This window comes from Setaria viridis, chromosome 5 (genome assembly GCF_005286985.2).
Source record: "Setaria viridis chromosome 5, Setaria_viridis_v4.0, whole genome shotgun sequence".
NCBI lineage: Eukaryota > Viridiplantae > Streptophyta > Magnoliopsida > Poales > Poaceae > Setaria > Setaria viridis.
Window position 1 is genome coordinate 6010419 of NC_048267.2, and position 12947 is coordinate 6023365.

Consider the following 12947-nt stretch of genomic DNA (forward strand, 5'->3'; position numbering starts at 1 on the left):
TTATAAAGTTTGATAGCTGCTTTCAAGAAAGGTACATTTTTGTCAAGCTGCTGCTGCGTTGCTGTTGTGTGTCGTTTTGCATTGGAAACATTTGTTTACTGTTGCTACTTGGGTACACGCCTTAGTATTTTACTTTGATGTTCTACTTTGAAAATTAGCCATGTGTTTAGAACATGAGTTCATAATTAGTCATCTTGGCGTTAGCTACTGCAAGTATAGAATAATGTTCTATCCATGAGATGTTTGCTCATACTATAAACCCGAGCATCTATTCTCTTCTTACTGATCCGAGGCATTTGGCACATGGAGTGATGGTTACAAATTGATAGTAAATGCTCCATTCCTGGTACAAATAAGTACTCTATTTGGTACTCCAGCAGCTACAAATGCTACTGGTTTGGTGGCTTCAAATGTGATGTATGTTTTTCCTGAAATATGCAAGGCAACCTCATTCTACAATGTTGTTGTTGCACTGCTGCTTCACCACTGTGTTATCCTCATGCTTGTGTTTCCATTCTTGCTTGTAGCTTATGTAAATGCCTTTTTAGGTTTTTCCTATAGTTAACAGTATATGCTCCAGCCACTGAATGTAATGTTATATCTTCTGCTTGGTCAGGACCTTGAGCTACATTTCACTGACAGAAAGCTTAGCATCTGGTTCAGGCCAACCTTCACTCTGTCACTGTAAGTTTTGTAAGTCTATGGTTTATGCATGTGGTGCCTATTATTGGATTAATAAACACATTGTGGTCCTTTACGAATATTCTATTGTCCAGTTCCTATCCTTGTTGAAAAGCAAAGCAAATATGTTATGTGCCTGGTTCTGAAACATGGTGGTGTCACATGTCTATTTCATATATAGTTCTTTTTATTTGTTCAGAGAGTACATTTGTTTTGTTAGTTTGGATTCTTTTGTTTAGTTATTTGTTTCATTAGCAGGGCTTATTTGTTCTATTGTAGATTTATCCTACTCATCCAAGTCAATGGGTATGGTAATTTGTCTTTTTAATCAAGTAAAGATATCACATAAGGTTGATTGAAACTGATGTTCTAATTCAATTTGTTCAGCATTTAGCATGATAGTGGCCATGTTGATGAAGTTAGCACTTTTGTGCATTATGCTTACAGCATGTTCTTCAACTGAACTTTGCAAACCATTAACCAACAAACTAAGGAACAATGATCTATCTGTTTTTTTTTCACCTATGCAGGCGTCTGCTAGAAGCTTGGTAGCAGCCCACCCTTGACGAACTCACAACAGTGCCCACACTGGCATCGTCATCCACTTCTTCGTGCTCTTCCCCACCAGTCTGTCTGTACAATTTCCGTCACAAACGCGCTAAGACAGTTGCTAGGGCAAGTGACATTCAACACTGTTGAGTTCGACTACTTCTATGCCTCCTGCTTTTGCTTCTTTGTTACAATAAAATTGCAGTTGCTGCCTACTGAGAATATGCATTGTACGACTGGGCTCAGATGGCTTGCAGCTGTGCCAACTGGGACGAGGCGATGACGAAAACATTCTTGGACCTCTGCATTGATGAGAAGAACCAATTGAATTGGAGCAACAAGTACCTAACTAAGTTAGGATGGTAGCACATCTACTGCAACTTCAAACAATAGACTGGTTTGAATTTGGGCAGCAAGCAGCTATAGAATAAGCTGAACACCATGTGAAGATCGTTCTTGAGTTGGAGGGACTTGCAAGTTCAATTAGGCTTAGGCCGTGACAAACACACTAGTGAAGTTGCTGCTGATTCCACATTTTTGGCTGCCGATGAAGGGGTACGTCCTTTCACATTACCAGTACTTATTGCTCATGCTCTGTCGACCAACAATTTTTTTCCTAACATGTACTATTCTCAACTACAGGAAACCAGTGCTGGTGCTGCCCGGACGAGTTCTGCTAAACCACCCCCATTCCTTGACGAACTGTACATGTTGTTCGGCCACACCACCCAAGATAGGGGAACCTTGCTAATGGCAGGAGGTGTTCGTGAGGCAACACCCAGCGTGGGGACTAAGGACAATGCACCTGACTTTTACCTAGACCCCATGGCTGCTAGCAGTGCTCATAACTTGTCTAAAAGGCTAACCCGGGAAATCTCTGTTGATAGTCCTCCAAAAAAGAAAAGTGGCAGCTTGGAGGACTATGTCAGAGAACTTTCCAAAACTGTGGCAATGAGAAGTCAGAAATGTGGCAGCCGTGAGCAGGAGGAGCTGGACCGTGCAATGCAACTTATAGAAGAAGATGGTATCGAGGAGGGGTCTGAGCTGTACTGCTAGGCATTATATTTATGCAAGAATGCAATGTATCGAAGGGCCTTCACGAAGATGAAAATCAAAGAGGGCTGACTGAATTGGATCCAATTCAACTGGGATAGGGAGAACAAGTAGTCCAGTGTGGCATGAGTTGGTTTTATTGTAGTGTTGTGTACTGATAGTTTCAAACAATAATGTCTTAGCATGTAACGTGTCTTGTGGCATGAACAATGTGTTGTACTGCATGTCAAATTTTTCCAAGTTCAATGTGCCCCGTGATCTGTACTGCATGTGCATCTATTTTTGACTTATGTCAAAATGCTTGTGATTTGCATTGCATGTTGATCAGTGACGAGGAAGTTTGATGTTGGTTGTCATTGTGCCGTGAACAGGAAGGTGGGAAGGCCAATTGAGGACCTCAGTAGGCATCCAGGGAGGAGGACTGGTAAGTTGTCTGGGCATCCAGGGAGGAGGATAGGGAGGACAGGGAAGTTGTCCAGGCATCTAGGGAGGATAGGGACGACAGTTGACAGGTTTGAAACAGTTTCCTCTGTAAATTGTGGTGGTACCTTTAGTGTGTAGGTTTGGATGACTGATCCATTACTATCTATTCCTATGCACAGGTTGCTTGAATTATGAGCAGCGCTGAGGAATCAAACAGTGACACTGGCAGTGATGCTAGCTCCATCGTGTACCAGCTGGCGAGTGTAGCACCAGCTGTAGCAGCATATGTAGCCGTGAACAGAAGTCCACCTCCTGTGCTGAACCCACCAGTGGAGTTGCCACGCATGACCGGACGTCAATGGGTTGAGTTGAATATGTGGGAAAGGTGGAGGTGCTACAACAATTTTCGTATGTATCCTGACGCATTCCTTCAGTTGCATGATATCTTGGTTAACAATCATGGCCTGCAATCATCATAAGGGGTAGAATCTATTGAGGCTTTAGGTATGTTCGTCTGGGCTTGTGCGACACAACAGGCTTCTCATCAAATTAGAGATAGATTTGAGCGGAGTTTGGACACAGTTAGTAGGAAGATGGCTCATGTGTCAGATGTAATGTTCTCATTTGCACAGACGGTTATCGCTCCAAAGAATCCGTCGTACTCCAAGGTTAATCATAGACTGAACCCATATGCACCGTTCTTTGATGGGTGTGTAGGTGCTCTAGATGAAACTCATGTTCCCGTACAAATCAGGCGTGAGTCATGTTTGGACTTCATTAATAGGAAAGGGTGGACAAGCTTTAATGTGTTAGCGATAGTGGATATGGACATGTGGTTCACATATGTAGGAGCGAGGAGGGTAGGGTCCAGTCATGATATGTCGGTGTTGCAGGAGTGTATGGAGACACTGAACTACCCACATCCACCTCCAGGTATGGTACTTGCCTAATTATGCTCATGAAGCAACAATTGTAAAAGTGGTGCACTAATGGTGAATATGTTTGATGTTGTGTAGGAAGGTATTATCTGGTGGACTCGGGTTACGCAGTTCGTGAAGGCTATCTGGGGTCATATCAAAGTACGAGGTACCATTTGGAGGAGTTTAGCAGAAGAGCGGCTGAAAGTTTGGCACCATTCAAGTCTTCGCAATGTTGTGGAACGAGCTTTTGGCGTGCTCAAATTCAGGTGGCATATTTTGCGGCAAGTACCATTCTATGATCGAGAGAGGCAAACGAAAATCGTTATTGCTTGCTTTGCACTCCACAATTATTTGCTCAACCATGCCGATGCAAGTACTGTAGATACGAACATGGCGCGAACTCCGGACTACGGGGTGTTCGCATGGGTGGCAGCAAATGCTACTCCTGATATGGCAAGTGTACGAGATTGGATCGCGGCAGGAATCTCATTGATGTAGATGTATGCCTATGTGTGTTTGTTTGTGCTATATGTTGTATGTAAGCAATTTGTGCGCAATTTATTATTGTAGTGTGTGGTATATGTTGTACGTAAGTAACTTCGTCAAAAATTTGAATTTCAAATGTACAAGCGCAGCAGTAGCAAAAACAGCGAGAAGCAGGGGAAGAGGAAGCAAGCAGCGCTGGCCAGCTGCAGCTAGCAGCAGATTGCAGCCGCAGCCAGGCAGCCAGCAGCGCAGCCAGCTGCCGAACGGGCTGTGGATTTCCTCTGCGTGGTGTCAGGATCGCTGCATGGTCAAGACCCCATCCAAACAAGAGGGTAGAGCTTGTCGGACGGCGAGCAGAGGTAGCCGCAGCTCGCCGGAGAATCAGGACGATACCGACGATGCTTCGGAGTGTTTGGTTCTTTAGTCCGGATTAAAGTTCATGTCACATCGAATATTCGAATGTTAATTAGGAGGACTAAACATGAGCTAATTATAAAACTAATTAGAGGCTAATTCACGATACGAATCTATTAAGCCTAATTAATCCATCATTAGCACATGTTTACTGTAGCACCATATTGTCAAATCATGAACTAATTAGGTTTAATAGATTCATCTTGCAAATTAGCCACCAACTATGAAATTGCTTTTATAATTAGTCTATGTTTAATACTCCTAATTAGTATCTAAACATTTGACGTGATAGGAATTTTAAGAGCACCTAAAGAACTAAACGGGACCTTCATTGTGTGCATGCATGGTTGGGACCTGGAAGTTGGAATAGATGTGTCGGATATGGTGATCGCTGATCAATCAGTTTCAGTGTCTGCTGAGTGCTGAGTGCTGACCAAAATATTCGAGGCCAAGAATCTGGTATAAACAACACTGCAGCAGCACAGCTGGACGAAAAAGACCATCCTCTTGCAATTCTAAAATCTGAAAGTAATGCACCAGCCATGCTTAACCAGATCTCCATAACAAATGTGTAAACACAGCCACAAGCCACTGGTTGTAGTGGATCCTGGAGATGCTCACCTCAAGCACGAATGCCGAATGACAATATGGGTTTACAGAGCTTGACCATGCATATCAGTGTCATAAAAAAATTTCGTGCTTGTAATAATCTAGCTAGGTTGTTTCAGAAAATAATCTAGCTAGATTATAGTTTAAGTATAGTAGTCCAGTCCTGAAGAAAACTCCAGACATAATAATCAACGTCACAATCACGAAGCTCCTTGATGAATGAGACTTCTTCTTGGACCATAGTTGACGGCACGGTTGGGCAGTCAAAGCGCCAAAGCCTGGAGCTGGTTCCGGGCGTCTGCATTTGAACATGCGCCGTAAGTGTTGAAGCTTTTTTTCCCCCTCTCCACCTCATCATCTATATTGCGGTGGTGGTCGCTCCAGAACTGCAGGCCTCTGAAAGATAAACACTCGATACAGTCACCTGATATACTAGTAAGTTGTTAAACTGTCATAATACTACCTACAGTCATCTTTATTTGACATTTCATACGGCAAATTTGACTTGCGTGTAGTTTTTCTTGCTAGTGTGAAACATCAATTAAAACTGACTGGAGTACTACGTTAAGAAATAAGCAGTATCATGAGATGGATGTTTTTATTGACATAAACCCTCCTTTTGTTTACATAGTTTTCAACAAGAAAATTGTTAGTCAACAATTTGCAGGTAGAGTAATTATTAATTAGTTTTGAGTGTGCAGTACTTTGGAAATAACATGTAAACAAGCTCCACAAGTAAGTCCAGCCTACTTTGGAAATAACATGTAAACAAGTTCCACAAGTAGTCCAGCCAAGTCAAATTATTCTGAGGGGACAGGAGCACTCTTCAATATGGTTAGGTCCTTGACCAAATTATTGTGATTGACCATAGACCAGTTCAACACACAAATCTTCTGCACATTGGAATGCTTCTTTATCTAGCGCCCATCATTTGTTTTCTTCTTGTCACGATCACAAAGCCACAGCCATGGTACCTAGAATTCCATTGAAGTAGACCAAGGCAAGAAATTCACAACACGAATGGCCATGACGGTTACCTCGTTGAATCTCCACCTTCTGCCCCTATTCCTACTTCTCCTACCAGTCACCACCAATGGCGACTCCACGTTTAACATCACCAACTGATGCCCCTACACTGTGTGGCCGGCTGCTTGGCCAGTGGGTGGGGGGCGGCAGCTCGACCCTGGGGAGTCATGGATCCTCAACATGCTGGCTGGCACCAAAGGTGGGCGTGTGTGGCCGCGCACGGGCTGCTCATTCAAGGGCGGCAGGAACGGGTCATGCCAAACAGGTGACTGCGGTGGCATGCTCTCTTGCAAAATCAGTGGCCAGCCACCCATCACAACTGCTGAGTTCACACTTGGAGTGGGGAACACAACAGATTACTTCAACATATCCCTTGTCGATGGCTTTAACGTGCCCATGGATTTCCTTCCGATGCCAACCAACATACAACAGGGAGTACAAGGGTGCAGCAGGGGGCCTCGATGCGCAGCCAACATAACATCCCAGTGCCCAAAAGATTTGAAGGCACCAGGGGGTTGCAACAGCGCGTGCACGGTGCTCGAGGACAAAGACAAGTATTGCTGCATCAGGAATAGCAACAACACTTGCGAACCCACCACCTACTCATTGGTGTTCGTAAGGATGTGCCCCGATGCATACAGCTATTCCAGGGATGATAGCTCGAGCACCACGTTCACTTGTCCCTCAGGCACCAACTATCAGGTCGTCTTCTGTCCCTCAAACGACATTTCAGCTTCACCTCCAGCTACAAATCCTCATGCACCTACTGGTACTGGGTCATTGACCTTCCCAAGAAGCAGAGTTTTAAGCGTGGTTCTAGGTTCCATAGGCATTTTGGTAGTACTTGTGGTATTTATCACTTTCTTTGCATATAAACTAAGAAAACAGCGACACCAGGAGATGCAGGAAGAGGATGAAGAGTTTGGGGAGCTACCAGGAATGCCAACTAGGTTCACATTTCAGCAGCTACAAGAAGCAACCGACCAATTCAGGTACAAGCTTGGGGAAGGAGGATTTGGGTCTGTTTTCGAGGGGCAATATGGCGAAGAAAGAATTGCAGTTAAACGTTTGGATCGAGCTGGTCAGGGTAAGAGAGAATTTTTAGCAGAGGTTCAGACAATCGGCAGCATTCATCACATTCATCTGGTGAGGCTGATCGGTTTCTGTGCAGAGAAATTACATAGGCTTTTGGTGTATGAGTATATGCCCAAAGGGTCCTTAGACAGGTGGATCTTTAACTCACATGACAGTGATGCTCCCTCACTGGACTGGCAAACTAGACGCAAGGTTATTACTCACATTGCTAAGGGTCTATGTTATCTACATGAGGAGTGTATGAAGAGGATTGCTCACTTGGATGTCAAACCACAAAACATCCTCTTAGATGAAAACTTCAATGCTAAACTTTCTGATTTCGGATTAAGTAAGCTCATTGATCGGGATAAGAGCCAAGTGATTACAAGAATGAGAGGCACACCTGGATATTTAGCTCCTGAGTGGTTGACATCCCAAATCACAGAAAAAGCCGATGTCTATAGCTTTGGCGTTGTGGTCATGGAAATCATCAGCGGTAGAAAGAATCTTGACACTTTACGATCTGAAGAGAGCATACATCTTATTACCTTACTGGAAGAAAAAGTGAAGAGTGATGAGTTAGCAGATTTGATTGACAAGAACAGTACTGATATGCAAGTACACAAGCAAGAAATAGTGGACATGATGAAACTTGCAATGTGGTGTTTACAAATTGAACCCAAAAGAAGGCCTCAAATGTCTGAGGTGATCAAAGTCTTGGAAGGTCACATGAACGTAGAAAGCAATATTGATTATAACTTTGTTGCAACAAATCAAACTATGTTTGGTATTGCAGAAAATACAGGTTCCTCAGACCCACCTCAAGCCTCATATTTATCAGGCCCCAGGTGAAATGAGGGCAACTGTGAGAATTTAGTAGCCTTATAGCCTAGATTATGCGCAGAAGATATGTGCATCTAGGAAAAGCCATTCTCTGTTGTATTTTGTTTTCCAAGTCACTACAATCCTAAAGCCCTATATATTTTGCTTGGTTTCCTGTTGTAACACAAATCTCTTTGGAGTTTGGAGGTCTTGCAGATGTTTGAAATTTATAACACGTTTCAAAATGCTAATATGCACAGCCTTAAAGCAAATTGGGAGTTGGGTTCCCATAAGGGTCATATTGCATACTCTCCTAAGTATTTCCAGCCATGGATTTGTACTAAAATTAAGTTTTCTGCTCTAACCGGGTAATCTAAACAATCCTTGATTTATCCCTAACGAATAACTTTATACAACTGCACGATGAATTAGCTATCATCTCATTGCTCGACATGCAAAGTGAGCAATCGGAAGGCAGGAGATACTCACCTTAATCAATGCAGAGAAAGAAGGTGGCGACGGATGAGGTTGCAGGCGCTCCCGCCCCGTGGGTGGCCGCCTGTCCGCGGGGGAGGGGGGGGGGGGGGGGGTTGTTGTGGGTGGGTGGCACCCTGAGAGGACGAGAAGCAGCGAGCCTCCATCGGCACGGCATAGCGGCGGCACGTGCGAGGAGAGCACCGTCCAGATCGGAGATCGCCGCCACGGTCGGACCACCGCGGCACAGACTGAGGAGGAAGACGACAGTCTGGCCTGAGACACTCACAGTTGACTTGGGCTAGGCTCCCTTGCTTGAAATAATGGGAGTGGGCCTTGTTCGTCCATGCACGGACGACCCAACAAGTAGCCCAGAGCCCACCAAAACTCGGCCGATAGATATAGAGCGCGGGGAACGATTATACACGCACGCATCGGTTTGGCGACACGATTTTTGTGCCTATGGTACTTTGACCAAACAGTATATCCCCTCATCCTCTAAAAAGATATTAAAACACTCTTGTTTTTTTTTATCCAATGAGAAATTTTTTTTGGGGAATCACAGCTGCCGTATTGCCACTTTGCCAGCCTGAACATTTCATGATTTGTGAAGTATCGAGGTTGAGGACATTTACAGCAGAGTTCGAGCATCTACAAATGTAAAACGTGAAAGTTAGAATTGTCTCCACGGACCAATCAATAACAACTGATGCATACAATATCCACTGGATTCAGGTTACAGTACGACGATTGTTATTTGGGGTAGTAGCTGTTGGCTTGCGAGTTGGGCCAAGCCCATTCTAGCGAAGGCAGCATCCAGTGGTCCAGCAATCATCTTCCACGACAGAGTGAGCCGCTCAGTCGAGGTGGCGTGGCTTAGGGGCATTAGGGCCAACGACGTCGGGACGCTGCTCCAGGGCGGGCAGGCGTCGTCAGGGGGCGGCCTGGTGTCGTCGGGGCGCAACTTCGGGCCGCGCCACCTCGACTGAGCGCCCCCGTCCAGCAGTCGACGCTGAGCTCCCCCGTCCAGCAGGCTGAGGTGAGCTCCTTTGTGCCCCTCCTGCTCGATAAAATGCCCACGAGAATGTCTGTTTGAACAATCCATGCATGATAAAGCTGCAATTAGTCTCGCTACTTCGGACCTGTGCATGTTCAACGCATAACAAAGTATGCTAGATTAGTGGGCCTCACCACTAATTTAATGCTGACTAGATCATTGATGATACTGTTGCTGCTCTGCTGCTTGTTCAAAGTTATAGTTTCAGAAAAAAAAAGTTTGCAAGCTAGAGGTAGCACAACTGACTAGCTAATTACAGGCATCAGTTCATTAAGGTGTTGTGCCATTGTTGAGCATCCAATTATTGCAGTCGACCAGAGGGTGCAAAAAGATTTGGGAGAAGGAACACAAAGTAGGAAGAATGGAGTCTATGAGACTCTAGTTTATTGTAATATCAATTTATCAGCTTTGAGGACTTGCACAATTTAACTCTACAAAACTCTAAGCATTTTTATTTTTAGTACGACTTGTTACATTTATGGACATATAATTAGAACCTCAAGTGAGCTCCTCCTTGCATGCAAACTGTTCTATCCATGAGGGCCTAGTACAGAACTCGTCATTGACAGCCAGCTATAGTGAAGGAATGAGGTAAATCTGTTGTATGCATGTATGATGGTTCAAATGATCATTCTACCCTTTGGTCTAAATCACTAACGGAGATGGTTATAATTCACAGATTGCCCATCTTTAACACTGAGATGGAGCATACAGAAAGACCTGCTAGGTTTCCTTATTTTCTTGATGAAGTAACAGTAAGGACTAGTGTCTAATTGATAAGTAGTGTATCAGCTGAAAATCCTAGTGTTTGGTTGGCTGGCCTGTACATGGACTACTGTAGATAAGATGAAAAGGTTACAATAATCTCACAGGCATCTACCTCCTTTGCGCAGATCCTTCCTCATCCTCCCTCGTTGCTTGCCAGTCTCGAAGCAGAGAAAGTCAGGCTTTGCACATGCCCGGTACCGGCGCCCCTCTGGCCCCGTTCTTGGTTGCAACCCTCAAGCGCGCCGCGCGCCTCCGCTGCGGCGAGCAGCTGCACGCGCTTGCCGCCAAGTCCGGCCTCCTCGCATCCAATGCCTTCGTCCGCAACTCCGTGCTCGCCTTCTATGCCCGCCTCCCGCCCTCCCTCGCAAGCGCCCACCAGCTGTTCGACGAAACGCCCCCACCGCTCCGCGACGCCGTCGCGCGGAACACCCTCCTCGCGGCGCTGGCCCGGGCGGGGCACCTCGACCGCGTGCAGCACCTTCTCAAGGAGATGCCGCGTAGCCACAGGGACGCCGTCTCGTACACCACCGTCGTGACCGCGCTCGCTCGCGCGGGGCACGCAGGGCGCGCTGTGGCTGTGTTCCGCTGCATGCTCGCTGAGGATATCATTCCCAATGAGGTGACTCTAGCTGGTGTGGTCATGGCATTTGCTCGCCATGGGGCACTGGCGACAGTAGGGGTGGCGCATGGGGTTGCTCTGCGGTGGGGGCTGGATGGGTTTGTCATTGTAGCCACTAACCTAATTCATGCATATGCAGGGGTATCAGAACTCCGTTGTGCCCATGCTGTGTTCGATGAAATGCTGGATAGGAACACAGTCACTTGGAATGCAATGCTCAATGGATATGTGAAGGTAGGGATGATGGAAATGGCTGCAGATGTGTTCTGGAGAATCCCTGAGCGTGATGAGGTATCTTGGCATACAATGATTGATGGTTATATCCGTGCAGATCTCATATTGGATGCACTGAAAGCATATGCTCATATGGTGGGTGAGGTAGACACAAATGGCAACGAGACACTGCTTGTTGATTTGGTGAAGGCATGTGCTCAGTACTCTGCTATCACAGAAGGCCAGCAACTGCACAGCGTTATTCTGAAGAACGGTTTTGATGCCCATGCGTTTGTGCAAGCGACCCTGATCAATTTCTATGGGTGCTGTGGTCTTATTGGCCTTGCCCAGATGCAATTCAGATTGTCAGACAAGTCACACTTAGCATCGTGGAATGCCCTTCTGGCTGGTGTATTGAGAAGGGGCCTAATGCATGAAGCACGGCAGCTGTTTGATGACATGCCTGAGAGGGACGTCATTTCGTGGAGTACTTTGATATCTGGATATGTACTGAATGGATGTTCAGACATGGCTTTGCAGCTCTTTTTTTCAATGCTGAATGCTGGTTTTGAACCAAATGAGATCACACTAGCGAGTGCTGTCTCGGCAGTTGCAGAATCTGGCACATTGGATCAAGGTAGATGGATCCATGACTATATAATCAACAGATCAATCAGGGTTACTGATAACCTGAGTGCTGGTCTGATTGATATGTACGCCAAGTGTGGAAGTATTACTGATGCGGTGCAGTTATTCAATCATGCCAATGATAAGTTCTCTTCAATTTCCCCCTGGAATGCTATGATATGTAGTTTAGCTGTCCATGGTTATGCGCACATGTCACTTGACCTGTTTTCACATTTGCAGAGGACCGACATTAAACCCAACTCAATTACATTCATTGGTGTTTTAAATGCATGCTGTCATACTGGGATGGTAACTGAAGGAAAACAACATTTCGAGTCCATGAGACAATTTGGAATCCAACCGACAATCAAGCACTATGGTTGCATGGTTGATCTTCTTGGTCGAGCTGGGTACTTGGAAGAGGCAGAACAGCTTGTTGCAAAGATGCCCATGAAAGCAGATAATGTAATTTGGGGCAGCATCCTTTCGGCAGCAATGGCACATGGTAATGTAGGCTTAGGAGAGAAAGCTGCAGAAGAATTGGCAAAGCTCGACCAAGCCCATGGTGCATCCAAAGTAGCCTTGTCTAACATCTATGCCTATGCTGGTCGTTGGGCCAATGTTTCAGTTGTTAGGAAGGAACTCGAGGATGAAAATTTGGAGAGACAATCAGGAAGCAGTGGCATTGTATAGTAATGGGATAAAGCATTTCTTCAATTTTATCTCTAATGGGAAGTTGATGATGGCACCTCGTTCTCTATTATTCGTTCTGTTTGCTAAAGATGGTGTGCTCATTGTTTCTCATAAAAACAAAAGCAGATCTAAACGTTTAGTACTGAAATTTAAATTTGACTGGCTGCATATTGCCAGAAAACAACTAACGAAGAAGATTGTTAACACTTTGTATGAACTGTCACTTTGTTATCAGGGCTCCTGTTCATGGAACATCATAGCCAGGAATTGCTTATGTTCTTTATCAATAGCTAACTGATAGGACGTGGCCTGTTGTGTAAGAAGTAGCGATGGGAAACAGGGGTCTAGGCAGGGGCGACGGGGAGGCGCCGTGCTGTTTGCACGGCGTCAGCTGGGAGACGAGGGAAGCTGGGCAACAATACCCTTTTGATATTATTGC

General features: G+C 45.3%; 2 protein-coding genes across 2 annotated transcripts; both read left to right on the forward strand.

The window, feature by feature from the left end:
• The first annotated feature begins 6202 nt into the window (after positions 1 to 6202).
• On the forward strand, positions 6203 to 8213 carry LOC117858078 (probable receptor-like protein kinase At5g20050). Its single transcript, XM_034741064.2, has one exon. The coding sequence runs from the start codon at positions 6342 to 6344 to the stop codon at positions 8085 to 8087; it is 1746 nt and encodes a 581-aa protein (XP_034596955.1). The 5' UTR covers positions 6203 to 6341; the 3' UTR covers positions 8088 to 8213.
• Positions 8214 to 9235: 1022 nt separating this feature from the next.
• On the forward strand, positions 9236 to 12596 carry LOC117858077 (pentatricopeptide repeat-containing protein At5g19020, mitochondrial). Its single transcript, XM_034741063.2, has 2 exons — positions 9236 to 9570; positions 10482 to 12596. The coding sequence occupies exon 2, from the start codon at positions 10544 to 10546 to the stop codon at positions 12506 to 12508; it is 1965 nt and encodes a 654-aa protein (XP_034596954.1). The 5' UTR covers positions 9236 to 9570; positions 10482 to 10543; the 3' UTR covers positions 12509 to 12596.
• Positions 12597 to 12947: the final 351 nt, after the last annotated feature.

Bases quoted from the DNA above. Each gene is read 5' to 3' on its own strand.
- LOC117858078 (XM_034741064.2), top strand. From the start codon at position 6,342: ATGCTGGCTGGCACCAAAGGTGGGCGTGTGTGGCCGCGCACGGGCTGC.
- LOC117858077 (XM_034741063.2), top strand. From the start codon at position 10,544: ATGCCCGGTACCGGCGCCCCTCTGGCCCCGTTCTTGGTTGCAACCCTC.